Source organism: Anarhichas minor, unplaced genomic scaffold (genome assembly GCF_050575085.1).
Source record: "Anarhichas minor isolate MPS153535 unplaced genomic scaffold, ASM5057508v1 ptg000073l, whole genome shotgun sequence".
Taxonomy (NCBI): domain Eukaryota; kingdom Metazoa; phylum Chordata; class Actinopteri; order Perciformes; family Anarhichadidae; genus Anarhichas; species Anarhichas minor.
The window spans coordinates 1844083-1870093 of record NW_027466519.1 but is presented as its reverse complement, the minus strand read 5'-3'; the positions used below and the strand labels follow the sequence as shown (position 1 = coordinate 1870093).

At 42.7% G+C, this 26011-nt stretch overlaps 2 protein-coding genes across 2 annotated transcripts; one reads left to right on the top strand and one right to left on the bottom strand.

Moving 5' to 3' along the window:
* Positions 1–277: 277 nt before the first annotated feature.
* Positions 278–14184, top strand: LOC142935369 (ras-GEF domain-containing family member 1B-B-like). The gene is made up of 14 exons (XM_076079701.1): positions 278–492; positions 6846–7403; positions 7522–7644; positions 8026–8163; positions 8363–8578; positions 9203–9277; positions 10816–10908; positions 11032–11134; positions 11365–11444; positions 11624–11719; positions 11819–11914; positions 12261–12384; positions 12506–12578; positions 12695–14184. The coding sequence occupies exons 2-14, from the start codon at positions 6852–6854 to the stop codon at positions 12726–12728; spliced, it is 1803 nt and encodes a 600-aa protein (XP_075935816.1). The 5' UTR covers positions 278–492; positions 6846–6851; the 3' UTR covers positions 12729–14184.
* A 61-nt stretch (positions 14185–14245) lies between these two features.
* On the bottom strand, positions 14246–24624 carry LOC142935370 (anthrax toxin receptor 2-like). Its single transcript, XM_076079702.1, has 16 exons — positions 24009–24624; positions 22999–23070; positions 22703–22784; positions 22229–22333; positions 21702–21770; positions 20619–20699; positions 20460–20520; positions 19475–19570; positions 18525–18594; positions 16980–17058; positions 16714–16809; positions 16477–16527; positions 15735–15830; positions 15444–15617; positions 15071–15151; positions 14246–14410 (listed from the first exon to the last, which is right to left on the bottom strand). The coding sequence occupies exons 1-16, from the start codon at positions 24152–24154 to the stop codon at positions 14372–14374; spliced, it is 1398 nt and encodes a 465-aa protein (XP_075935817.1). The 5' UTR covers positions 24155–24624; the 3' UTR covers positions 14246–14371.
* Between the last annotated feature and the right edge of the window lie 1387 nt (positions 24625–26011).

Below are 26011 nucleotides of genomic sequence, written 5' to 3'. Positions count from 1 at the left end.
CGGGAGGAAACCTTACACCTTCCATATTTCAGCTCTCCAACAAAAACACTCGCTGCTGCGGTTGAAAAGAAAGGAATTCGACAGACGGCCGGCCAGCCAATCAGATTCTCCGGAGATTTCGATTTCTCGTCTCCTCCGCCGCGATTGGCCCGCGTGGCCCCCAGAGGCGCCCGCCTCCGCGCAGCGATTGGCCGGTTTTCCCGGCTCAATGGAAGTCATTTGAATACGCCTCGCTGTGAGGATCATTACGGCGCTGCCTGGTTCAAATTGAGTCAAATATCAAGAAGCGGTGGACACAATGGAGGAGAGCACGGTGCAGACATTCTGCTGAAAGACTTTATCCGTGCAGTGCGCACCGTGCAGCTTTATCCCGGGCGCGTAACGGACGGCGGAGATTCCTCACAGTTTGGATAGTTTCGGTTCTTCGCTTTTGCAACTGTTTCTGCCAATGAAAGATATTGCGGTCGGACATTGAGCTGCATCGCATCAGCGGTGAGTGTGGATGATGGGGTTATTCATGGAGACAATTAACTTTCATCTTGCTCAGAGTGAGATCATTGTTTTTTACTAGATACAGTTCTGGTATGCAATACCTGACGGCGAGACCATATTTACCTTTATAGAAATAAAGTTTAGAATCGCAATCTTTTATTATTTATTTATTTATTGACAAAGTTTTGTTTCATTGCATTCATGTATTAACGTCACCAAGTTGCCCATGATGCTGTATATTAAGGTTTAATATCCTTATTAAGGTTTATCTCGTGGCTTATAACAAACAACATTTTCTGAAATGAAACTTTTATCAGCAAAATAAAAAAAAATCATGTTACCTCAAAAGCCTTCATTCAGCCTTGTGGTGTTTAAAAATCCAATTTAATCCCAATATATGTCCCTCAATTGATTCTATTCTCTTCCTCCTAGCTACGTTTGTTGTTGTTGTTGTTGTTGTTGTTGTTTACCGCCCATGTGAGTTTATAATTAGGCTGGCTGTCAGACTCGCACACAAACGTTACTCACCAGCACCTGTGATGGGACTGTGGTTACACAGCAGGGCATTTTCACAGTCAGCTTTTACTTTTACTGTGTTATGACTCAGTTAGAAACCCATAATGTAGACCAGGAATGGTGTGTGTGTGTGTGTGTGTGTGTGTTGTGAGAGAGACTAACAGATTGTGTGTGTGTGTGTGTGTCTGTAGGGAAAAGAATAAAAAGAACGAGAGAAAGCGTGTGTTCTTCTGGCCAAACAGACTTTAAACAGCCTTATTCCCTCCGCACACTTATATATAAACCAGAGGTCCCTTAACTTGCTGAAATGAGCGAGACAGGCTGCTTGAATAAACCTCAAATTTAATGGTTTACCTTATTTGATGATTAACACAAAGGCAGTCTGACCAACACAAGCGACATTTTCGGACTTCAACTGATCTGAAAACTGCTCATTTAACGTTTTACAACTCTGATCTCATTATGAAATGCGTGTGTTGTGTTGTGAGGCAGTGGTGTGTGAGCTCTGTCGGTTTATAGGCAGTAAATGTGTATCTGTGTGAAGGAGAACCCCTTACACCAGCTTATAGGTTTATTATATCCCAGCAGCAGAGGAGATAATGGGTCTTTATCCTTTCTGACACTAGGTTAATACTGTACTAGCCTACCAGATCATGCAAGGGGCAGGTGCGTGTGTGTTCTTGTGTGCCTCCATGCACTTCTAGCCCTGTGGGTGTGTGTGTGTGTGTGTGTGTGTGTGTGTGTGTGTGTGTGTGTGTGTGGAGCCTACACACAAGGGAATGCGTGCTTGAATGCAGTGTGTGTGGGAATAAAAGATTTAAAAAAAAACAAGACCAGCAGTGGGTGAATTGTATTCCACTTATCTCTCAAGCCAATCTGAGCACTGGGGTCTGTATCCGGTTCTGTTTGCCCGTCTATCAGATGTAGTTGCAGGTGCTGGTTTTTGAAGTGGTCAGCGGGTCCCAGCATCTGGTGTTTTCACAGAGGCTGGAGGCCTCACCTGACCCATGAGATTACGTTTGTTTCCCCCCCCCCTCCTACTCCTTACTCTACTTCTGTCTCGTTTGGTCCGGTGATGACGACACTTAAACTCTGGTGGTCGCCCGAACGTTTGAGTCTCAGACCTCAAACATGAGAGCTGGTTGTGCAGATTGTTTGAATCTTCATTCATACGTCTTACAAAGTGAAGGAGAAACAACCCCAAAACACAAAGGATTATGGGTATAGAAAGGCGGCTGCAGGTTCTTATGCTTGGAACAGCCAACAAGCAGAAAATGACATCTTGAATGATGCTTGTATTCAGCAGTTAAATCGTATGTTCTTACATAGAGACGAAGAGACAGACAAGTGCATCAAGTAGTAACAATTTATACACTAGCTAATTACTATCGATCATATGTATTCGCATAATTCAAAGTTACCAACAAGATGTGGTGAGCTAGTCAGGTCTGATAGTATTTAAAAGTTTCAGTAGGCCGCTCTTAAGGTACACCCTCACAAAATGAAGATAAGACTACTAATTGAGGCATCAAGGATTCATCCTATGTGGCCTAAATGGCATTCCTAAGTCAAGTATAGCCACTTCTCCTCCTCCAGGACGTAACAAATTACAGTTTGACAGTGAAATTGTCTAAACAGCAGGGCGCGAGCCCCCTCTCCAGAGAGAGATGGACTTGCTTGGCTTTTCTTTGGGTGTATACGTGCTTTAGTGCAGGTTACATGGCCCCATCTTACTGTACAGGACTTCTGCGTAGTGCTGTTTTAAAGGGCTGATTGTTTGTTATGTGGCAAACTTGTCCAGTGTGCATATTTGACAAAACCACGAGGAAGTGCTATGAGCTCAGCCTGGACTTTAACCTCATTTATTGTCACGATTTAAGGCTGACTGTGAAGGGTTTCCCCCCCAGACGAAGACGCCTGTAACTTGCCGTAACTTATTAGTGTCAAAGTACATACGGTGCAAAGTAGAAGAAAAGATAGCAATGCATCGACCTTTTACCGCTCTGATAAACTGCTTTACAGGTCTTCTTATCAGGTGCCTTTTTCCTCTCACGCCATGTGTCCACACCGCGGTTTTCACCTACGTGCTGAACTTTGTTGAATGTGTTTTCTTGGCTCCTGGCCCCGCTTAAAGACCTCCAATGTGATTAGACGTCACACAAAAAAAGAAAGTCTTTGCAAACAAATCTTCTCTTGTTCCTTTCAGCTCCTGTTGTGGTTAAGCGTCGGGGGGGGGGGGGGGGTTTCAGCCGGTTTCAGTGCTGGCTATTATTAGGTCACTTTCACTCTGGGGTCAGTTGAGTCAGGACAATTTAGACGGACTAAGATAGCCGCAGGGTGCTTACACACCGTGACGCATGATTAAAACTGTTATGCTTTACAATCTATTTTGTGTGTATTCCCTCGGTACACCAAGTTAGAGCTGCTTGAGGCCCTTGAGCGCACGTGAAGTTATATCGGCTTATGTCAATACGTGAGTTTCGATAGGCTCCTTCACTGAAGTCACCAAGATAGCTCCCTGTACCGTTTTTACTGCACTTGGCAATATAAAAGTGCGGATTTATGGCGCATGACCTCACAGTATAGATGATGTCTGTAAAGGTGTAATAAGAGTTCACACCTTACAGAAGAATGAGAAAGTCTGCTTCGTATTGGTGATGTGAAGATGATCCCAGCTTCTATTCGGTGCAGAGACGGGGCGTCATGCGTCCTGACGGTGGCCAGCCGAGTGTGTGTGTGTGTGTGTGTGTGTGTGTGTGTGTGTGTGTGAAAGCTGCTGTGTGTGTCTGATATGCTGTGATCTCTTCCCGGGGGTCTTTGTGCGGTCGTTAATGCCATGACAGGATAGATAATACCTCTATTGTTGAAGACCCCCCTTCCCCCCCTTCCCCTCATTCTCCCCCCTCCTGTTATAACTGGTCCCAGCATTGCTGGCTGTACCTTTTTTTTTTTTTTTTTTTTTCTTTTTTTTAAAATCACATTGTGTGAGTTAAAAAAAAATGGTCTTCCAAAGGTTGAAATATTTTTGGTTGTTTTCTGGAACCAACTGGAGTGAAGTTGGTCTCAAGCCGTCAATACTTCGGTGTCTCTGCAGGGATCCAAGAAGGAAGCCCGTCCAGCTGCAAAGCAAATGCACCTTAAACAATTCATTCCTTTCATGCATGGTAGAAAAAAAGACACTAAAACTATTAATAGGCAGCATTCACATAAGTGTCAAATTCACTGAAACCTTCATATGAGGTTGTGTCTTTGAAGCAGCCTGGTGTTAAATCCATTAGCAGATGATATTTGCCTGCAGCTCCATCAAACGTTCAATTAGTTTGAACCTTTTGATGAACCGGGTTATGGCACTTCAGGCACCAGACGCTGCAGTCGGTGCCATTTGTCAAACAGGAGATATTGTTTTGTTGTCACAATATGAAACGGATGCCTGTGGCAGGGAAAATGCACTATAAAGCGTGCAATGCATAGTATTTTAAGAACTTCAGCACAGGAGCATGAAACTGTATCCTTTTTGGTTTTTGTTGGGATAGTGTTCGAACAGAAAGTTAACATTTCTGCTCTTTACTACACACATGAAATCCCTTTTGTAAGGCTGCACTTTTTCAAAGTTTACAAATAAGAGATTTTTAAACAATGCTTTCAATATGAAATTACGCTCCCAAACACCATCATTAAGGCGTCCATGGAGAGCCCAACCTATGATTTGGAGAGAGTAAAATGTCGGTGCTGCAACATGGAAAGCCGCAAACTATCCAAAGGGTCAACTTTTCAGGAAGTCAGTCTGGAAAAACAGTTTTTAGATGCGTTTCCCATTTTTTGCGTGAGGTCACCTTTCAATGCAAAACAGAGGCTTGGAGGCTAAATAAACGGCGTCCTAACTGGTGTAAATATTACCCGGTAGATGCCTTATCTCAACTTGACCTCCGGAGCTTTTCCAGATTATATTATATTGTAACTTCAGGAAGGTAAAGCCAGTCTAATCTTTTAACCGAGTTAGAAGGAAAACAGCAGGCAGAGATCACAGAGTTCAGAAGACGGGCTGGCACTGGACTGGCTGACACTGGCAGGACGCCAGGCGCTGTGGTACACAGGAGTGTGTGTGTGTGTGTGTGCGTGTGTGTGTGCGTGTCGCTCAAGCCATCATTTGTTTATGTGTGACATGTGTGTGTGCGTGTGTGTTTTTGGATTACACCGGCATGGGGCTTGGCGCCATGGTGGACATGGGTATGTGTGTGTAAGATGTTGGCTCAGGCAGACACTCCTCTGTCGGCGCTGCGATGGACAAACAAAAGTCGGCTGGATTCCTGCAGGGTTGTGTTTTCTGGCACGGCGTGCGTGCATGTGTGTACGGCTTCGTTTTACGCTGGCATGTGGTTCCTAGACAGACAACAGTAGCGGGATAAAGATGGCTCCAGAGTTAAAGCACGCCTTGGTGGTGATCTGGGATCAGCTTACCAACCTCAAATCCAATTATCTACACCATTAAGGCAAAAAAAAAAATCATTGCTGTCTTGAGATCATCCATCTGTTGGCCTATTTTTCTTTCCCCCCCCCCCCTTATGCCGCCCTGAAAAATACAAAATACCACATACAATAAAGCAGAACAGTGCAAAAGTAGGCTTTAAAAAACCCATTTGTAAAATAGACTTTACCTTCAAATAGCTTTTCGGGAAAGTGAATTTCACAAGGAGGTATCTTTCAAAAGTCAAAGCCAAAACGGTAAACAGAGGAGGGGTAAAATTATGTGATTAAGTGCAATTACGTTCACAGACGCTTCTAAGTCTCCGCTTTGTGTGATCAAGTTGCTCAAACAAGATATTTTCACAACATGTGGACGCAGCTCAAACACCAGCTCAAACACCAGCTCAAACACCAGCCACATTCCAAGGGAGCGAGGGAGGCTGTGTCACGGTGCAATAGCAGCAAAAGTACAGGAGACATTTGTAGTCGTGATCTTTGCACTATAGTAGTAGCGATAGTAGAGTAGAGTGACTTCTAATGTTGACTGGAAGCTAGTCAGTGCAACAGCAGTGAATATTGGTGTTTGATGTCATAATGAAGAGAGAAAGTATCATTTAAAACCATAAAGCATGCTATCTGTTTAACTTGTTTTTCACTTTCGTAGTACCATAATTAATGCCACTGCTGAAACTATTAGTGAAACGATTGCTTAGCTGATCGACAGAAGATCATTCAACAAAATAATTTGTTATTATGTGCCGGCTACAGCTTTTTCAATGTGTAGATTTGCTGATTTTTTAAATTAGTATAAATTGAATAGATTTGGGGTTTGCTAATTTAAATAAGCAATATGATGGATGAAGAAAAAAATACATCATAATTCATTCAGGGAACAATCTACTACTTTCACGCGATATGACGCGAAGAGTGTACTATGAGACAATGTGATTGTCTACACTGTTTTAGACAGTTGTTACCTCTTTAATTCCTCTGGGTGTGTGAGGTCAGTGGTTCTCAGAGGGGTTGCTAAACAAATCTGAGGGGTCGTGAGATGATTAATGGGACAGGACATAATCAAAACATATTCTTCAACTCAAAATTCTGTTTATTTGTCAGAGCTTACTATAATAATTGCTATTCTCTTGTTAAAAAAATGTGATATTTTAGTTCCTCCAGTGTCTAAAAAACTGTATCAAGTCACTCATGAGTGACAAGGGATCACAAGTGGACATTGCTTTGTTTTAGTGAAAAAGTTGTATTAGCTCAATGTTGCAAATCAAGGAGCAGAACAGCTTCATTTCCTCAGTTGATTGATGATATGTATCATATGCTATACTCCCTGATTTGACCTCCACCTTGTGTCTTTTCTACAGGTCACCATGCCTCCCACAACGCCGTACGCTGGAAAGTTCAGCTCTTGCGCTCCGTACGGCAACACCAACAACAACCACCCTCAGCCCCACAGCCCGTACCACAACGGCGCTGCCCCAACGCCCACGAAGGAGAACGTCTGCAACGGCGCCTACTCCTCCGCAGAGAACCCCTACGACACGCCGCAGCCTCACAGCTCGTACCGCAGCTCCTCCGTCTCCTCCTCGACCGCCAGGGAGCACCACTACAACAGCAGCGGCGCCGTTTCAGAGAACCCGTACTCCTCGCCGCAGCCCCACAGCCCCCGGCAGCACAGCACCTCCTGTCCCGGACGGGCGTACCGCCACACCACCACCACCACCACCAACAACAGCAGCAGCAGCGGCGGCAGCAGCGAGCAGTCCTCTCGCCACAACTCCGTCGTGGTGAAAGGACGGCGGTACGGACACGGCGTCACCGCTAGCTACGGGGAGATGTGTTACCACGACAACAGTTTGGTCTCAGCATCCCTCGAGGCCCTGATCCAGCACCTGGTTCCCACAGTCGACTACTACCCCGACGTAAGTGCCAGTAAAGTGGTTTTAGTGGTTGTAAACAAGACTAGTTGTGTTAAAAGATGTCAGCTGTCCTGTGTGTGCGTGTGTGTTCCAACCCGTTGTTGTGTTTCCTCATCATCAGAGGTCGTATGTGTTCACCTTCCTGCTGAGCTCACGCCTCTTCCTGCACCCGTACGAGCTCATGACGAGGGTTTGTCACCTGTGTGTGGAGCAGCAGCGGTCCGGAGACGCCCTGCTGGACAAGGTGGGCGGATTACACACACACACACACACACACACACACACACACACACTCACGTACATACACACAGCTATAATTTGTCTTCACTTCACTCTCTCTCCTCCACACAAACTCACACCCACCACAACATCGCCACACACTCACCCACAGACACAAACCTCTGTAATTCTTTGCTAGGAGAGAATATTTATCGACTATTTCATAAGCAAAAGAAATTTCCCGACAGACAGAGAGGGCTCAAATTGACACAAGAGGAATAAAAATGAAAGGAAACACCTTTAATGGGAACAATGAAGTAAACAAACGAACAACTAACAGCAGCATATTGTGTCAGAAAGACAGATTATATTCATAAATGCTGTGTGATGTTTTTTTTTTTTTTAGATCCGTTTCCGTGAGGTGGCGCCCAAGCTGGTGCAGCTGCTGACCGAGTGGACGGAGACGTTTCCGTACGACTTCAGGGACGACAGGATGATGCGCTGCCTCAAGGACATGACGCACCACGTGGCCCGAGGAGACGAGGTCAGTGCTAAATCTAGTGCGGCTAATTGTTCTTTTATGTCAGCTAGTATCGGCCGTGGAAAATTTCCCGTTTTGAGTATCGATGTAGAAAACTACAATTTTTTTCCACGACAAGTACGTATATCTGGCTGTCGTATGAAATGTGCCGTATGAATACGCTGGATCGATTGATGTCTAATGATCCGCGTTGTGCTTCCAGTACTCCTGGCGAGCCATGCAGCAGATGACCCAGCGGCTGATCAAACGGCTGTCTGCCCTCGGCCAATACGAGGAGGCCGTGTCGGCGCTCAACGCCGTGGCGACGGAGCGGCCCGCCTCCCTGAAAAGCAAACAGGCCTCGGGTCAGCGCGGCGACGTGATGAGCGTGTGCGACGACCCCTTCATCCTCGCCCAGCAGCTCACGCACATCGAACTGGTAAGAAGGGATCCGGGACTCTTATTTGGAGCGACGTCTCCTGTGTAACCATTAGGAGGCAAATGTGCAGTCGTGTCTCTGTGATGTTCTCACATGTCTTTTATGTCTTGACATGCGGTTACTACTTTACAGGCCTTTTTTTAAATTCATCTCAATCTAGTGAATTTATTACATTGGTGGTGTAAAGGCAGCGTTTAAGAAAACGTTTATAGGCTTAATGAAAATGTTCAAGTGTTAAGTTGTCTTCTTTTCTGTCTGTGTCCTGCTCATGTGTTGACTTATTACAGTTTTGTTTTACGATTGTTATTTCTTGGTTTTATTGTTTTCCCATAAACCCCTTTGTGTGGTCTTTTTTAAAATAGAAAGTTTATTTATACAGTCAGCATATTTTTGTAGTTTTTTTAATTTATGTGTAACTTTTTTGTTATTTGTGATGACCCTTCATAAAGTCGTAGCTCTCCTTTGTTTCCATCACCATCTCCAGTTATGTTGTCATCTCTTTTTTTTGTTCTCAAGCGTCTCCCTTTTCTTGTTCTCGTAATGTTTCTGTTATTCATCTCCCTCTCATGTATTGCTGTTATTATTCTGTCCTGATTGTTTCCTGTCCCTGTTCTCCGCCTTCAGGACAGACTGAGTTTTATCGGTCCCGAGGAGTTCATCCAAACATTCGCCAGGAAGGATCCTTTGGAGAACCACAAGGTACAATTGAGTTTCAGTGTTTTGCATTATCCCAAACACGAGCCTGTGAGACAATTAGACACTAAATAATAATATCTAACCTCTCTACCAGAAAACCTATTCAACGTGTACCTCATTTCTTTACTTTTCCCCTCTAGTATTAAATTATCCTGATTGAAATGATTTGGAAATTAATAAAGCTGTCTTTCTACTACAAGATGTAATGGGTGATATCAGTCAGAATGAGTAAATAGATGGATCTAATAGCTATGGCTTGCTGCATTTAGGTGTTTCTGTTTAAAGACAGCTTAAGTATACAGCGTTTTATTATTATTATTATTATCAGCATCAAAGAAAGGATGAAGAAAAGTCCCAGATTGTAGTCATTTTTACTTCAAGCGTCTCAGTTTTCGGTCTTCTTTGATAATTTAATTTGTGGTCTGCTTCAGTTCAATTTGATTTAGAAGCCACATGAAAGATCCTGCTGGCAGATTTGGGGAATTAGTGTTTTTTTTTTTGTATGTAGCTTTTGAAAATGCATCAAACACAGTATGAAAGAGCCGTTATGCATAAGTCTAAGTGTATCTGAAGGGCTCTTTTTCCTCCTAAGTGGCCCTGTGAGTCAGCTGAAGGGTCGCTTTCAATCAGCGTCGCTGAGAACAAGCTTTCAGCCGCTGTTTGTGACCGAGCCGCATTTCAGTCCTCAGCGGCGCTGCGCCAGTTACATAAGACCCACTTTGTATAAAAGAGCGGTTTAGTCAGCGTTAGGGGTCCTGAAGTGTAAAGGGGAAGTTTGGAGTGGAGTGGGCTGCTGGTGTTGTGTAAGCAGTTAATAGAGCCGTGAATCGGCGGGATTACGTCATCGCAAGTTTTTATTTTATACAGCAGCTGTTCTAATGTTTATTTATATAACAGTGCCCCCCGGCAAACAGGTTCACCACCGATTGTCTCACACAAAACCAAAAGACCCAGAAGCAGATGGAAATGAGATGGAAATAACAACAGAGATGTCACAGGCTTCACTGTGCAGGGCCACAGGTTGTGTGGGTGTGAGGGCTGTCAGGATCCATTTACAAAGGAAATTGCAGAGTAGCAGCGCTGCCTCCTTGTATTTCCTTTTTTTTTTTTTGTAAAATTATTTATTGGATAGTCTTGAAAAAATGATGATGCAGAAAAGAATGGCAAAAAGAATATAAAAAACGAAATCTTAGCTCGAGATCCACTTGCTAGCTTTTTACGAGGCTTTCATTTATATCTTCCTCGGCGGCTGGAGTCAGCTCAGTATTTACATTTGTTGTGTATTAATGCTAGTAAAGGCCTTTTTTTCCCATTTATGACACATTTATGACAAATATCTGCCTTACATTGCTGTTTTTCTACCCAGAATCCCTTTATTTTCCTAAGTGGTTTACTTAATGTTCTTACTTACAAGACCACGGTTCTCACAAATAATGAAACACTAACAGAAACGTGGTATAAAACTAGAAAACACACAAACAAATGCATCATTTTTATGCTTGCATTTTTACCATGTCATCTCCTAACCTTTTGTTTTTTAGGGTTTCTTCCGGAAGCGTAAAACCAGCAACCTGGAGGCCTACGTCAACTGGTTCAACAGACTGAGTTTCCTGGTGGCCACGGAGATCTGTATGGTGCGTTGCTCTTAAAAGGAACAGTTCAGAAATAACGTGGGGGCCCTCCCTGTTTCACCCACGCCAAAGCTTTTGTTGTTCAATGGCCTCCATTCTAAAAACTCACCTGTTCTGTCATTACAGCCAGTGAAGAAGAAACACCGAGCACGTATCATAGAGTTCTTCATTGATGTGGCTCAGGAGTGTTTCAACATCGGCAATTTCAACTCCCTCATGGCCATCATCAGTGAGTATTTTGACCCGAAAAAATGAAAGCATCCAACATAGCTCTGCCTCTCCACACTGTTTTAAAAAGACAGGTGATTTCTGGGCAATGATGTGCATTGTGGTTCCCACCGTTTCTTTGTTGAATAGACACATTAGAAAAATCTAATTCAGGTCATAGTGCCAGCTGGAGTTTCAAGGAAGTAAACTTGAGTTTGCTTCATATACTTACATAGTTTCTCTGTCTTTCAGCCGGCATGAACATGAGTCCTGTTGCCAGGCTGAGGAAAACCTGGAGTAAAGTCAATACCGACAAGTTTGAAATCCTGGAGGTAAGAAAACCTGCATACATCATCTGCACACACCAGTGATTCCCTGGTACATGTATTATTTTGTACTTTTCAATAGATTTTGATTTATTTTAAGTTGACTCCCAGCTCTTAGTGGGCGCAAACTTTGTGCACGCATGTACGTGTTTGATCAACGTCGGCTCTTGTCTGACCTCACTCAGCACCAGATGGACCCGTCCAGTAACTTCAGCAACTACCGCACGGCGCTCCGCGGCGCCACCCAGAGGTCTGAGACGGCACACAGCAGCCAGGAGAAGGTAAGAGGGCACACGGGAGTCTTCTGGACAGACAAAGACATCCTACTATCCCGAGTGTAAAATGTCAAGTTCAAACCGGCTGTTGTCTCTGTCCTCCAGATTGTGATCCCTTTCTTCAGTCTCCTCATTAAAGACATCTACTTCCTGAATGAAGGCTGTGCCAGCAGGCTGACCAACGGGCACATCAACTTTGAGGTCAGTCCACAGTAACAAACATTGTTAAAAGCTAATTCCAAGAGAGTAAGATTCGACCATTCACTGTGAAATTATGTAACTGCTCCACAGTCATAGCTATGGCTTTGAGAAGAGGCTTTTCAAGAGGTGTGTAATGGCGCCCCCTTGTGCTTTAAAACGAGCACTACAGTTCCCTCTATTTCTTTTGAGATGACATTAAGAAACTCTGACTGTTTTTTTGAAATCCTCTTCTCACAGTATGGTGTGATAATGCTACAAAATGTGTTTTTTTTGTGTATTTCCTGGATAAGCATCTGTTAAATCGGTATCAGTGTTAATAAAGTCTGTTGTCTTTATGTCTCAACAGAAACTTTGGGAGCTTGCAAAGCAGGTGAGCGAATTCCTGGTTTGGCGTCAGGTGATTTGTCCGTTCGACAGAGACCGCCGGATCCTCCAGTACCTCGTCACCACGCCTGTCTTCAGCGAAGACGGTCAGTACGCGATCTTCTCCGTATTTATCTAATCGTGTATATAAATTGCATGACCGCCGCGTCTACTCACCAAGTTGGAGAACAAATCAAACTCAGGCTTCGTCTTGTTTTACTGCTGCAGAGCTGCACCTGGCCTCGTATGAGAGCGAAGGACCTGAGAACCACATGGAGAAAGACAGTCGTAGGTCTCTTAGGTGGGTGTACACACACACACACATGTGCACACACTGAAAAAAACATTAAACCACCTCAACGACAACATATTTAATCAGCTATGATAATAACTGATGATCTGTGTTCTGTTTCACAGATCTTCCCTTCTGCATCGAGAGAATCGGTCCTAAGAGAGCGACAATCTCCTCTGCTCTGCAGACTGTAAATGAACGAGGTATTTTAAAGCTACAGGTTCCTGCATAATCATCTCATGGACACATTTTTACATTCCCTTGGAGAACAAACGCAGCCGGGCCCGTACTCTCACAGATCAACGGAATACCACGCTGCAGCACGTGGGCTTTCAGCTCACTAGAAGTACCGAAACCTCGTGAGTCCCAAGAAGAAGAGCTCGGAGGACTGATTTGGATCATCAGCTGAGCTTCTTCTTCAACATCAGCTCTGTCCAAGGCACTTAAGAGGATTTCATACGACTGCAGAAGTAGTCAAACGTGTGGATTTTGTTCATATTACCAGTGGACTTCTGTCATGGCGACAACATATTGTTGAGGGACCCGTGCTGTGGAAGCGCAAAGGGCCGGTTCCGTCTCTGAATGAGACGGATGTGGACCCCCGATCGGTTACATTGTAACATCAGCACTGCTTCTCTACGGACATCCTGGCTACATTTAGCCCGGGACCCGCGGAGAGAGGAGAGATGCACTCTGAAAGGACGATCATCGATTTGTATTATAAGTAACAGGCTGACTGCTGCTTTCAGAAGTGGTGTTTTCCTGCAGTGTTGTCTTGTTGAGTGCTTGATTGTAATGGCAACACCGTGAGCAGCAACCGCACCACATCCTTTCCATTTTTTCTCTCAGTTTGCACACAGCATCAATATCCGGCTGTTACCGGGTCATTCGAGCCTTTGATCTAATTTTTAAAAAAAACTTAAATGCAAGTCGATCCATCAGCTGAGCATTCCCAAAACCGCTGCAAGCTATTGGGTTCTAAACATTCTGTGATGCGTGTGCACTTTGACTGCGTATTGGTGATGCAACATTATGCTAATCATGCAAGTTAAATCAAATGCACTTCAGTGGGTTCTTGTGTATTGTACTATAGGATATGGTGACTCCTATTTTATGGCGTCTTTCTATACAGTATTAAATTGTATTTTGTATCAGAAGGTAAAAAAAAGTGTTTTTTTTTTTTTTCTTTACGTACTTTTTTCTGAAGTGTCACCGTGAGCTTGTTGCTGGTTGGCTGGCTCTTGTGTTGGTAAGCTAGTTTTGTTAATACAACACCAGTTCATGTATGACAAGGAAGTGTTTTGTGTCTGAATGAAACAGAGACTGATGCGTGTCTGATATGTGCAGCTTGGATACAAACATCCTCCTCTTCATCTCATCTGTGATGATGTGAGCTTGATGCGATTGTTAAAATGTCTGCCTGTGAGTGAACGTGATGCTATTGTTCTGTTTTTTTGTATTTAAAAAAAAAAAAGCTAATTTTACAAGTGTTTTCTCATGTATTCTTTTTGTTTGTGTGTGTATCATTTGTTCTACCGGTCAGGGTACTTGTACTGAAGGGTTTTGTGAAAAGAGAATTATATTTTTTCTTTCAAAATAAACAGAATAACTAAAACGTTTTTTTGGAGGGTTCTTCACAGGTAATAGATCTCTGAAATGCAACAACAACACCAGAATATAAGTAAAGACATTTATTTACAATACACATTGAATCAGAACAATCATCTCTTGAGTGTACACGTCACTAATCTTTGGCCAAAAACTGGAATAAAGTGAAAAGTGTTGATCCTCGCGGTTAAACATCAGCGACTCTGAACTCTGGTGAAGTTAATACAGCGGCCCTGGAGACAAACACAAGCCAGACATTACAGTCAGATGATTTTATTACATAAAGTGGCAGATTCTGAATATGATATAAAACATCACAAGCAAACCAGAGGTGATGTGTGTCATGTGTTAACTGATCTGACTCTTGCTTAAAATGGGAAATATCACATTTTGAGTTGATGCTGGTGTTGGATTAGAGCACTTTCATCAGTTCAGTCAGTAGACCACATCACACAGAGGGACAAAATATGAAAAAAAATCATCAAAATCTCATCAGTACACTAAAACATTGGCTCGCCTGTTGCCTGTTCAAGCTGTGTTTATAGTGTTGATATTTACACCGTCATTTATTACGACTGAGTTGATGCAGTGAGCTGTTATTTGTCTGTTGGGTAGATAGTTAGAGGGGGGGGGGGGGGGGGGGGATCGGGCTGTATTATTATCTGTTATTATCTAATCAAATCACTTTGGCGTCAAGAGGGTGGGTCCATCTTCTAATCAAATTAGCTGGTGACACTTTATGGCAAACACAAACTTGATTATTCCTTGGTGACTGCGGACAGTCCTGCAGGAAGGAATGATGATCAAAGTGTTCTGAATTGATAAGCATCCGTGTTTTCTTCCATCCTACGAGTTGAATTGCATCGGAGGTAAACACTGCAGAGGTTTCTTACCTTGTCCTGATGTGTTGGCCTCATGATCGCCACTCTGTCATACTGTCTTCTAAATAATGCCCGCAGTGCATCAAAACGCCCCTGAAAGTCAAGTCAAATCAGGTGAATTCAATCCAAAAACACGAGATAAAAATGCAGATATAGAACGGTATACAACACGGGCATCCTAACATTTATTTGTACGTGTGTGTGAACAGCAGTTATAGAGTCAGAATCACATTTCATTTTTTTAATTTGAAGCCTTAAAGTGGTAGTTATCTACCAATATGCAAAGTTGCACAGTGCAGCTACACACACATTAAAGAGAAACTAATGCAAAGAGCCTTTAATGTGATCAGTAAATGTCTGGTGATTAATGAGGTTATTGTCTCACCTTGATGGGAGTGTACCATTTGGACTCTGATGGGGGGTTGTAGGCTGGAGGAGATCGTGGTGGGGGTCGAGGCATGAAGGGCTCCTCCACGCCCTCCGGCATAGTGACCACAGCATTTTTGGCTTTCTCTAGCCGTGACCCTTCCTCTGTGGACCCCATCTGCCCCCAACGCACCTACAGACCACGGGTACAAAAGACAGACATCACAGACCCGCCTTATAACCCGTAAGTTGAGCGTAAATGTATGTGTGACAGTAATTAATTGTAATTGTGGTTTCTTTATCCTATTACCTCCATGCGTTTGATTCCTCCAGGACCTCTGCCTCCATAGTACGAAGCATCCACTGTAGGCCACCTGTGTTTGGGTGAAAGATCGTCTTCTGGCTCCTTAAAAACAACAACAAAGAAATTGAAAGAACTATACAGTGAGTTTCAGTTCAAATTGTGGGCTTAAGACTTTAGAATACTACACAACATTGTAATGATTCATTTAAAGGGAAAGTCATTAAGCCCTCTAATTAATATGATAATTTAATGTCGTGACTAACAACAGAACAGAAACCCCTCTGGTCGAGAGCTGAAACCAATGCAGCACTATGAACAGTCAGTAGATGCTGCCTCACCAAAGTCTCAAACACCTTAGAGATTTATTCAGCTTCTTCTACCTTGAAATAATCAACTTTTCTCTACATTATAGTCTAAATATCACTACTTCTTTTGAGTCATGGTAGCGCCCAGCCTGCATGGACTTCAATTGCAGTGGTGAAACTTTGTCTCCTCCAAGTGCTACAAATCATATCTGCTATGAGGACTAACTCTTTATGCTACAAGAGTTTTGACCTCTTCAGACTTTTTTCATCTTGGAAATAAGTGAAGTTTTGCCAGAAACCCCTACTCTGCTTTCCATGTCTCGATGTCAATGCCAAGGTGGTAGCATGTGGTAGAACCCAAACTTCAGTCTCAGAATCTCAATTCAGCAATTTGCTAGTGATGTAAGAGAAGCGTGTTTTTCAACAGTCTGCGGTCTACTCACAATGACAGGAGGTGGCGGTGGTGGGCGAGCCGGGGGTGGGTCTCTGATCACCTGTAAGAAATAATGTGAAAAAGTAATAAACTTAACATTGTCAATGGACAGAAATAACTAGGTGTTACTACTGGAACACTGGCCAAATTGCAACACGTGGGCTAACAATAGCACTGAATTATGGCCTGTGCTTCCACAAGACCTGAACTGGAGGTCTACACGCATACATCGAGGCTGAAGACTCACCACAGTGCAGCAGAGAGGCCAGAACCACCAGAATAAAGCCAGAGCCAGTAACAGCAACAGAGCCAACAGCAACCAGAGCACCCAGATCCCATCTGACTGCAATAAACACACACTAATCAGACACACGCAACTCTACAAGGCCTACTTCAGCGAATCTATACTGTAGTGATACTGTTAACCTGGCAACCTATCACGAAAGGTGTTTTTCTTTTTTTTTGGTACTATATGATGAATACTATATGTACGGCTGTATGATTGATACTCACACACGTTGTAGCATAGATGGTGATGGGACTGGAGATGTAGGATTGTCCATTGTTCAGGCTGACCAGCACTTCGATTGATCTGCAATTATTAGACAGAATCACTGAAAGCAACACCAGAAGCAAAAACACTTCTTGCTCAAACTATTAGCAGCTACACGTGATGTTCGCTCAGCCATCAGAGTGATGGAAAAATACAGTGAGGGCCGTGATGAGAGGGTGCATGCGTGTGCGTTTATGGTGGATGAATATCATTTGTATTGATTTATTTGATAATTAAGGGGTTAAGTAACAACTACAAAGTTTGAGAAGCACTGCCGTAGAGCTATGTCTCTTGGTAACCTCGTGAGTTTCCCTGTTGACCTTACATTAGCGGCACCGCTGACTCACTGAAAAAAGGAAGTACTTGCGATTCATATTCTTATCGTTTTTTCACCAGATTTCCTTGTTTGCCATTTCAGTTCGGTATTGTTTTGGTTTCCAACGTTCGAGGGTTGGACTCAACAGAGATTGTTTCGGCTTCGTCCCTGAGAAAGTCAGTAGTGTGTGCACGAGTGTTTCAGTAAGGAGGGAGCGTTACAGAGTGAGTGAGACGTGATGGAAAGTGAGAGGCGACCGGGGACAGATGGCGGGGGAGAGAGGGCGCTGCTTGAAGTGGGTGAAGTTAAATCAGCTTTTGGCTCGCTCTCTAAATGCCACAGAGATATTTTGGTCGGACTGGCTTCAGTTACCACAACACTTTGAGCTGCCGATAGTTACACTGCAAACATTGTTCTCGCTCTCCATTACAGACACACAACAGACTTCTAGTTTCTAATTTCAACCTGCTGCAGGAAGACATGTTAATGGATTGAAAGGGATACATTTGGGCATGATGATCTGCAAAAGTTATAGTTCTTTGAATTTACTGGAAGAAAAGACGTGCAACACGTGAGTTTTCCTTTGACACTATCGCAAAAGAGACATTTACTATCCATCAGCCCTGTGAAAAGTTGCCCCACATAAGCGCTGGGCTGATGAAACACTTCCTTTATAAGTCAGAGAAATGCCATGGCAGTGAGGTTATGAAATGCCATGCCAAACTACTACAAGAGTTGGTGGGGCACGGAGATGCTCATGACTGTTATCTACAAGTCATTTCAGCGAACTCACAGCCTTTGGGGATAACTGATTTTAATCACAAGGGTTTCGCTGTGCAACAAAGGAAGCAGGCAGAGACAAATCAGCACAGAAAGGACAGAAAACTGACCATGCAGGATGAACACTTCACTCACTATTTTCAGTGTTCAAGCGCAAGTGTGGTTTCTCAGGTGTAGATTAAGAAATTCTACAATTACTGTTTATTTTGTGGGTATGACCAGGATTTTATATTGTGACTGTATACTACTGTCATTGTAATTTGAATACTAATACAGTTTGAGTTGTTTTTTCCTTTAAAATGAAACCTTGTGCTGACATAAAGCTCAGTTTTCTTTACTTGCATCTTATTTACAGTTTGACACAGTTACGAACACTTTGCAAATGTGCGTGTGTGTTAACTTAACTTACTGTCCGACCTCATGCAGAACAGGAGCTGGACACAGCAGATAGCCGTCTCTAACTACTTTTGGTTTCTGGTCTGAGAGAGAGACACACAAACTGTGAGAATAACTGCCTAAAAGGAAAGGATTGTCTTATAAAAACATGACCAAACATATCAAAATTACACAACGTTTAGTTGTAAATGGAAGCAAAAACACATCACTTTGGCTTGCAAAACAAATTCATGCTTGTGCTTATGGCGTTTTAACTGATCATGGATGAGTGTACATGTTGGTGATGTTGGAACATCATCTAATGTTACCCACTGCAAATTTGCAAAGAGAAGATGCTTTGTACCTTGCTGCCATGATGTTATATTTCTTTTATGCGCATTAAGCATAGCAATACTTTCATCTTGTTTGACAATTTGCAATGCCATGCGGCCTTCAGTAACTATTTTAAATTGTATATATATATTCAGATTACCAGCCAGAATAAAACTTCAGAGCAACAGAGCAATTGCAAAAAAAGAAAGACATTCCAGCAGAACAGATAAAAACAAGCTGGTTGGAAGTCAAGAAGGACAGTCATGTGTTATCCCTTCATGTCCTCTCGGTGACATTAAGAGGACATCAATCTGTTAATAGACTAATGAGACGCAGAACATGTTCTCCCTCCCTCTGCGTCTCACAATGTCTCCTCTGTTCTCTGGCTGAAGTCAATAAAAAGCAGCCACTGTTTTGTTTCTGGATGTCATGACTCCGACTTTCCACTGCAGCACAGACATCTGCGCGTCGTATCGCATTTCCCTTCATAGACGATGTTACCCCAAAGTGCATTGCAGCATAGGGGCATTGGTGAATAAACTTGGGTAACAATGAGTGCATCCTTAGCATTAGCATCCAAAAGCAAACTGTATCTCAGCTGACCTCTGAAGCACAAGTCATGAGGGTGTTGAGCGCGTGGCATTCACTGACCGTATGACTTTTGATTGACTGTGAGGACGCAGAGCATGTTGTCTGTCCTCCTGGATCCGCTGAAGCCACTGCCCCTCAGCACCACACTGAAAGACTCTGAGAAACATCGGACACGTTACGCTGCTGGGACAGTACTTAAAATGCAGCAAACAGAAACAGCATTTACTAAACAGCAAATATGGTGATCGAGCAAATTAAAGTCAACAGTGAGCGCTTTGAGGAGGGATGAGCAAAAAGACCAAAATGCATCCCCCTTGTTAACCTGCCACCGCCCCCTCTCCATCCCCCTGTAGCAGAGAGAGTTCAGAGGCAGAAGGGTTGTTGAGTACAATATGTAAGTCTTGTCTGCCTGACTTATTGATCCTTTATCCGACTGAGGGTTGTTATTTGTTTGTTGTTGATAAATCCATGGCACTGTCTGTGGTGCTGAATTAGCAGATGGATTTGTACTTGCACTTTATTTCCTCTCAGTCCCGCCCTTCTATCAGTTTCGTCTTGGATCCATAATATTCTCGAAACGATATGCTATAAATACTCAATTCTATACTGTATTTGAACCTATATACTGTAGAATAGGGTCACCTTCATGATCAAAGTGACAAGTAGCAACGTGTAGTTGTGGAAGACTGAGATAGAGTACATAGAGTAATTCTATCAGTAATTCTATCATTTTCCTATGAAAGTACACCCCCAGACCGAGCCACCTCTGTAACAAACTATTTTAGCGTAGACAAGACCACAGTTATGGTTAAGGTGTCCTGCAACAATGTCCTTTGGGAGGTGTACATGTGTGTGCTGGTTGATGGTTTGAAGGCAATGGGTTGCTCCCATTGGGACATGACCGCTGTGAGAAATCAACAAATCCCTAACGCTAAAAGGAAGTTAGGCGAGCACCGAAGTCATTTGGCATCATCCTCTGGGGACCATGAGTGTCCGTACAATTCTTTTCCTGCATCATTATATTAAAAAAACTCTTCTAACTGACCATTCACACAGACACTCGACGGCTCTACTGTGAAGACGTCTGCGCACGTCTGCTTCAGGATCTGTGTGGAGATACAGGTGACGGTAACGTAATCAGTATGGAAGCCTGATCTTGCCGAATGAATGTTTTTGTGCATTGTAATATTTGACTTGACCTCACCGAGTTGACGATGTCTTTGAGGGCATGAAACCCGGACAGCACCGGGAAGACCTGTTCTGTGCCGTCTGCTATGTCAGCAAGCTGAGACAAAAAAAATGAATAAGGTTTAGCCGCATTTTAAATTAATTTATTCAAAAGACAACGTCGCATTTCTTGCCGCCTCTTTTGGGGAGGTTCAGTGCTTGAGCAGCGTTTTTTTAGGAAGGAAAAGTCTGTTTCTGGGAGATGAAAGCTCTGGACAGCTGGCCGGAGCTTTCATCTCCCGCTGTAGTGATAGCAGAACAGGAAGCTCGCCTGGCATTATTTAATTGGAGACTGATGTAATTACTTCCTCCTCAGACCACAAAGTGCACTCGGGCAGTAACCGGCCAGAAGAACGCTTGAACCCGATGACATGCTGAAGACTTTACTAGTCGTGAGTTATGAAAGTTTGAAGCCAATCTGCTATGCTTATTAATACTTATTATACAGTTCAATACGGTCACTATGAGATGTGATGAAAGAATGATTCAGGGTGGGGGTTGTGCAACAACGGATGCCGCTTTAAATGAATTATACTGTATTATCACATTTCTCAACAAATGTAATTACAGTTTTTTCTTTGCACTGCAAATTTCATTACGGAGAACATATGACCTGATGTTGACTGTTGAACATATTACGTAGCACAGCATTGCTACAAACACGGCAGATCAATGCACAGGAACAAATCAAATCAAATCTCTCCAAGGATATGATAACTCAAATCATGCCGCCATACAAACATTATTCCATGTTTTTACAGAAACCACATGCATAAACCTCTAACTACAAATCCCCGCCAGCTGCTTGCTGTTCTGTCCTCAGGAGGTTCCAGTCGAACTCAAACAGACTAAGTAACAAGGTCAAGGTGTGTTAATAAATCGGGGGCCAAAAGTAACTCGTCTATTGAAGATCTGACCACAACCAAACCTAACACACGCTGACACACACACACACAGAAAGACAAATACAAGCTCAGTGTTTACACAACCAACAGTATCAGTAACAGAGAGAAGGGTTCTTTCACAGTCAGAGGCTGAAAGAATGTGAAGGTCCTCCTACCTGTTTGTGGTCAAAGTCCATGACCCCGACACAGTACACTCTGGCTCCAAACCCTCTGGCTTTGTCAGCCTGGGAAGCATAACACAGAAAGTCCTGAGTAAAGTTCTGCTTCTATAAACATACACCAAACCCATGTTTATGATCAGTTCAGTTCTCTGTGGGCTTGAAACGAGCCAGATGCTAATTGGAAGAAGCATAATTGACGACTATAAAACCATATAGTGATCAATTATGCATCTTCCATGCAGCCACTAACTCATTTCACGCAACGTGACACTCCGATCTTTGAAACTGTTATTAGAGTGTCGTAATTCAGTAAAACAGAGATGATTTGAGAAGTGTGTGTGTGTGTGTGTGTGTGTGTGTGTGTGTGTGTGTGTGTGTGTGTGTGTGTGTGTGTGTGTGTGTCTTCCCAAGCAACCTTGCTTTTAATTGCAACACAAGACAAAAAAAGAACACAAAGCACATGAACACGTCAATAAAATAGAGGTGAATTATCTTCAGTAAAGAGTGAAGGCGTTGAGTACCTCCTGTACAGTCAGTTCGTAGGGGTAGGCCTCCAGCTTGCCATCGGTCAGAGCGATGATGATGGTGGATGACGGAGAGGTTTGTGTCTTCATCTGCTCCGACACCTGAAGAGTGAAAGTTGACACAAACTCAGTGCAGCTCACACACGTACTGTGCACGTGTGTTGCTTCTAAAACGATAATGACACTTTGACTGTTGTATGTTTTGGATTGCTGAAACACTTTCTACTGCCAGACCCCGTCGGGAGCTGCTTGAAATATCTGATAACACATCTACTTTATTTTTTTATCTATTAGAGTGTCCAGTGAGACCGAATGGACCAACATATACAAGGCACATAGCCGGCAGCCGTGTTTTAGAGTAGATTTTACAAACTCTAACTAAGCACATTTAGTACATTAATTGTATTGAATTCCCCCTTTTAGTAAGTTAGAAATATGGTTCCTGGAGGGCAATCAGATGAGTGTACCTACCGCTTTCAAGCCTTCGTGCATGTACGTTTCCCCAGCAGGTTTGATTTGGCTCAGCTTCTCCAAACCCTCATCTATCTTTGACCTGCGCATCCAGATCACAAAACATGGACAACACAGTTTAAATAAAGACTGATAAGAGCTCAGTTTCTGTGTGATCTGGTTATCTGTGTTATGTTGTTCCTCCATGAGGAGCAGGAGGACGAGGAGGAGGAGGAAGAGGAAGAAGATGGGTTAGGGAGTTAGGCAGAGAATGAGAGAAAGAGAAGAAGGAAAACTCTAAAAATGAAAACTGGTACCTGTCTCCAGTTAGTGGCAGTATTACAACTGCTCTGGCTGAAAAGACTATGTAGGAAACCCTCATCCTGGGACTGAAACACACATATACAGGAAGCTTGTGAATCCTGTCTGTAGTACAAAAACACATCATTTGTACTGTACTGGTACTAGCTGTGTAAAATAGCAATAAAGTTAAATCTAATCCAACAACATTATACAACATGACAAACCCGAGCATGCCACAATAATACATGATTTACATAGCAACATGGTAACAGAACATGACAAGACATTATGACTTTTTAACGTGATATAATTAAATGTATTGTAATGAAATGACAATACACAGCAAGACATATAATATGACTTTCCATAATCCTACAAAACGTGGCAAAGCAGATAATACCACGCTGCAAAACATGACATGACATAAATAAACCAATCATGAAATTAATATTACAATCATCAAGCTGTATTTGTTTTTGCTTTGTAGGGAATTGAACCCTTAACCTTGTCACTGTTACTTCCTTTATCTGCCCTTCAGGCTGTGAAGGGATACAGGACAGCCTGTTGTGGCCAGCACCAACTTCCACATCTGGCTGGATGTTTTGCTTTCATATTTAGCAACCTGTTATTAAACCTAAAGATATCTCTCTCACACACACACACACACACACACACGCACGCACGCACACACCATTACCCAGAGGGATTTTGGATCAGTTGGTGGCCTTGTATGATGTCTGCTGCCCAAAATAAACATGGCCTACTTTCTGCTCACTACCACTCACTACCACTTCCCAGTGTTTAAAGTAGTATTTTTTTCATTAGTTTAAATATGACTGAAGTACATTTTATATGCCTGCTTGCCTGCAAAGCACTTTTTCACTTGGTTTTGAACTTGGTTTTATTCTTCCAATATTTTCCGAGGCTATTTATAGTATCGACACCCCTAAAATCGGAGGAAGGGGTGAGAGGAGAGGAGGGGCATGGAGAGAGAGGAAAAGGAAACAACAGCCACTTTATTTACCTGACAAACCTGTTGGTGAGCTGCTCCACAAATCCATATATCTCATTCCAATGTCCAAAAACACTGCCTGACCTGCAAAAACAAGCAGCAGCGGGGCAATAAATCACCCTCACCCAGACATGAAGTTTCAAATATATCCAACACATGACCAAGCACGCTGAGCCCTGAAGACGGTACAGGTGTGTAAAAAACACATTTGTGTAGCTTATATCGTCTGTATAAACTGCATAAATTAAGTTGTGATGCTGCAGAATGGGTCTTGCAGGATTTATTATGTTGTTGCTATGACATAAACAGAAAACTTTTCATTTGTTTTTGTTGGAAGGTCTGTAATGGACTTCGTTTGTTGATTACGACATACACTTAGAGGAACTCTGAAGGCAATAAAAGTGAACTTTCTTTAAGTATACACATCAAACACTGATGGTCGGAACAGAAGATACACTCTGTCCAAGTTTGCAGTGAAGCAGCAGAGGAACAGAACTAAACACAGCCATACATGGAGAGGACTGAGTCAAGGCTGTCTCTGCACTTTAGTACCAAATATGACATTCATATATTGTTCTCTCCTGCGGTTGGCTCCTATATTCCAGAAAAACACATGCATGCAGACAGATACTCACCTGTCCAAAACAAAATAAATATCAAACGCTCCATCACAAGAAGCGTCGTCGCCATCATGCAACGACGAATTAACGCAAACACTTAGGCAAAGTAGGATTTGGCAACATATCCATATCAGATCCATAATCCGTGCGTTTCATATCAGCAGTGTGTTTCTTCAAAAAAGTCCCCAAATCAGCAGCTGCGAGTCTGTGTTCATCATCTTGTCAGCATCAGCCCGGCGGTTCACATGTTGGATCCCTGCTGAGTGGAAGCACAGTACCCTACGAGGGTTCCCTGACTGCACAGTCATAATGAAATGAACGGGGCACGGCGCACAGCTGCTGCACACGGTCAGAAGAGCAGCAATGTAAACAGAACGGAACTTCCCTCAGGATTCTTCAAATTAAACTGGACTGAAAACAGAATTAGTCCAAAGTTTGTCATCTGTCACTGGACGTAATTTATCTAAGTCTCCCTCAATAAAAAAAAAGCTATTAAAATAGTTAATAAGGGATGATGAAACAATCATATTATTAATGTTAAGATGTCATACAGATTAAATCTAACTAAATTAGAAAAATCGAATTAAATCACAATTAGATACTTTATACAGAAAAGCTAATTAAACATGACTTTTTGTCATGTAAACAAAAATAGAATTGTATGTAATCTTGCACGAAAATCTTCATAACTTTTTATTTTTTCTAATTTTAACCCTTTCTGCTATGTCATACACCATTATGCTTTTATTTTGAAGGCAAAATAAAAACATCTTCCTGTGTTGTAGATCTCGGACTTGACTTCTGGTTGCCGGAGCAGCTGGCATAAATAGAGACTGACTGAGGTAAAAAAAAAAAAAAGAATAGAAAGAATGGCAGACAGGATGACTGCCCTACAGAATATATGACCGATAGATATTATTGGGTTTTAAAACAACAGAAGTAAGGGAGCCTCTTATAAAAACAAGTAATCCCTATTCTTGCTCGTATTTGAAAAGTGTTTTTATCAGGGTGCCATGTTTCAAGACTTATTGATCATTTGAGCAGTGGTTCATCACAGTGCATTTCTCACTGACTCATAAATCACTCCCTGTAATTATCAATGCATGCCTGGTGTCTGTTTTCTTCTCAGAACAAACAAGTGCATCATGTTCCAATGAATTTGTTGCAGATGGAAAAAGGAATCAAATAGGCCAACATAACGCCCTTGGTATGTCAGAGTGATTTGCTGCCTTGCATGATCCAAAATGTTACTCCCCGAAATAAATTAAACTTACTCCTTTGTCTCACAAGAAGAAGAAAAAAAGTCTGGATTTATTGATTGTTACAAGCACGTCTCGTCAACACCAAAACATGAGCATGTCCTCAAAAGCACATCATGTTTAAAGACATTAGCAT

Bases quoted from the DNA above. Each gene is read 5' to 3' on its own strand.
- LOC142935369 (XM_076079701.1), top strand. From the start codon at position 6,852: ATGCCTCCCACAACGCCGTACGCTGGAAAGTTCAGCTCTTGCGCTCCG. The intron at 7,645-8,025 runs GTGGGCGGATTA...TTTTTTTTTTAG, and splicing joins GAGACGCCCTGCTGGACAAG to ATCCGTTTCCGTGAGGTGGC. The intron at 11,720-11,818 runs GTAAGAGGGCAC...TCTGTCCTCCAG, and splicing joins CACACAGCAGCCAGGAGAAG to ATTGTGATCCCTTTCTTCAG.
- LOC142935370 (XM_076079702.1), bottom strand. From the start codon at position 24,154: ATGTGTTGGATATATTTGAAACTTCATGTCTGGGTGAGGGTGATTTAT. The intron at 21,771-22,228 runs GTACTCAACGCC...TATGCTTCCCAG, and splicing joins ACGAACTGACTGTACAGGAG to GCTGACAAAGCCAGAGGGTT. The intron at 20,521-20,618 runs GTGAGGTCAAGT...ATCTCCACACAG, and splicing joins TCAAAGACATCGTCAACTCG to ATCCTGAAGCAGACGTGCGC.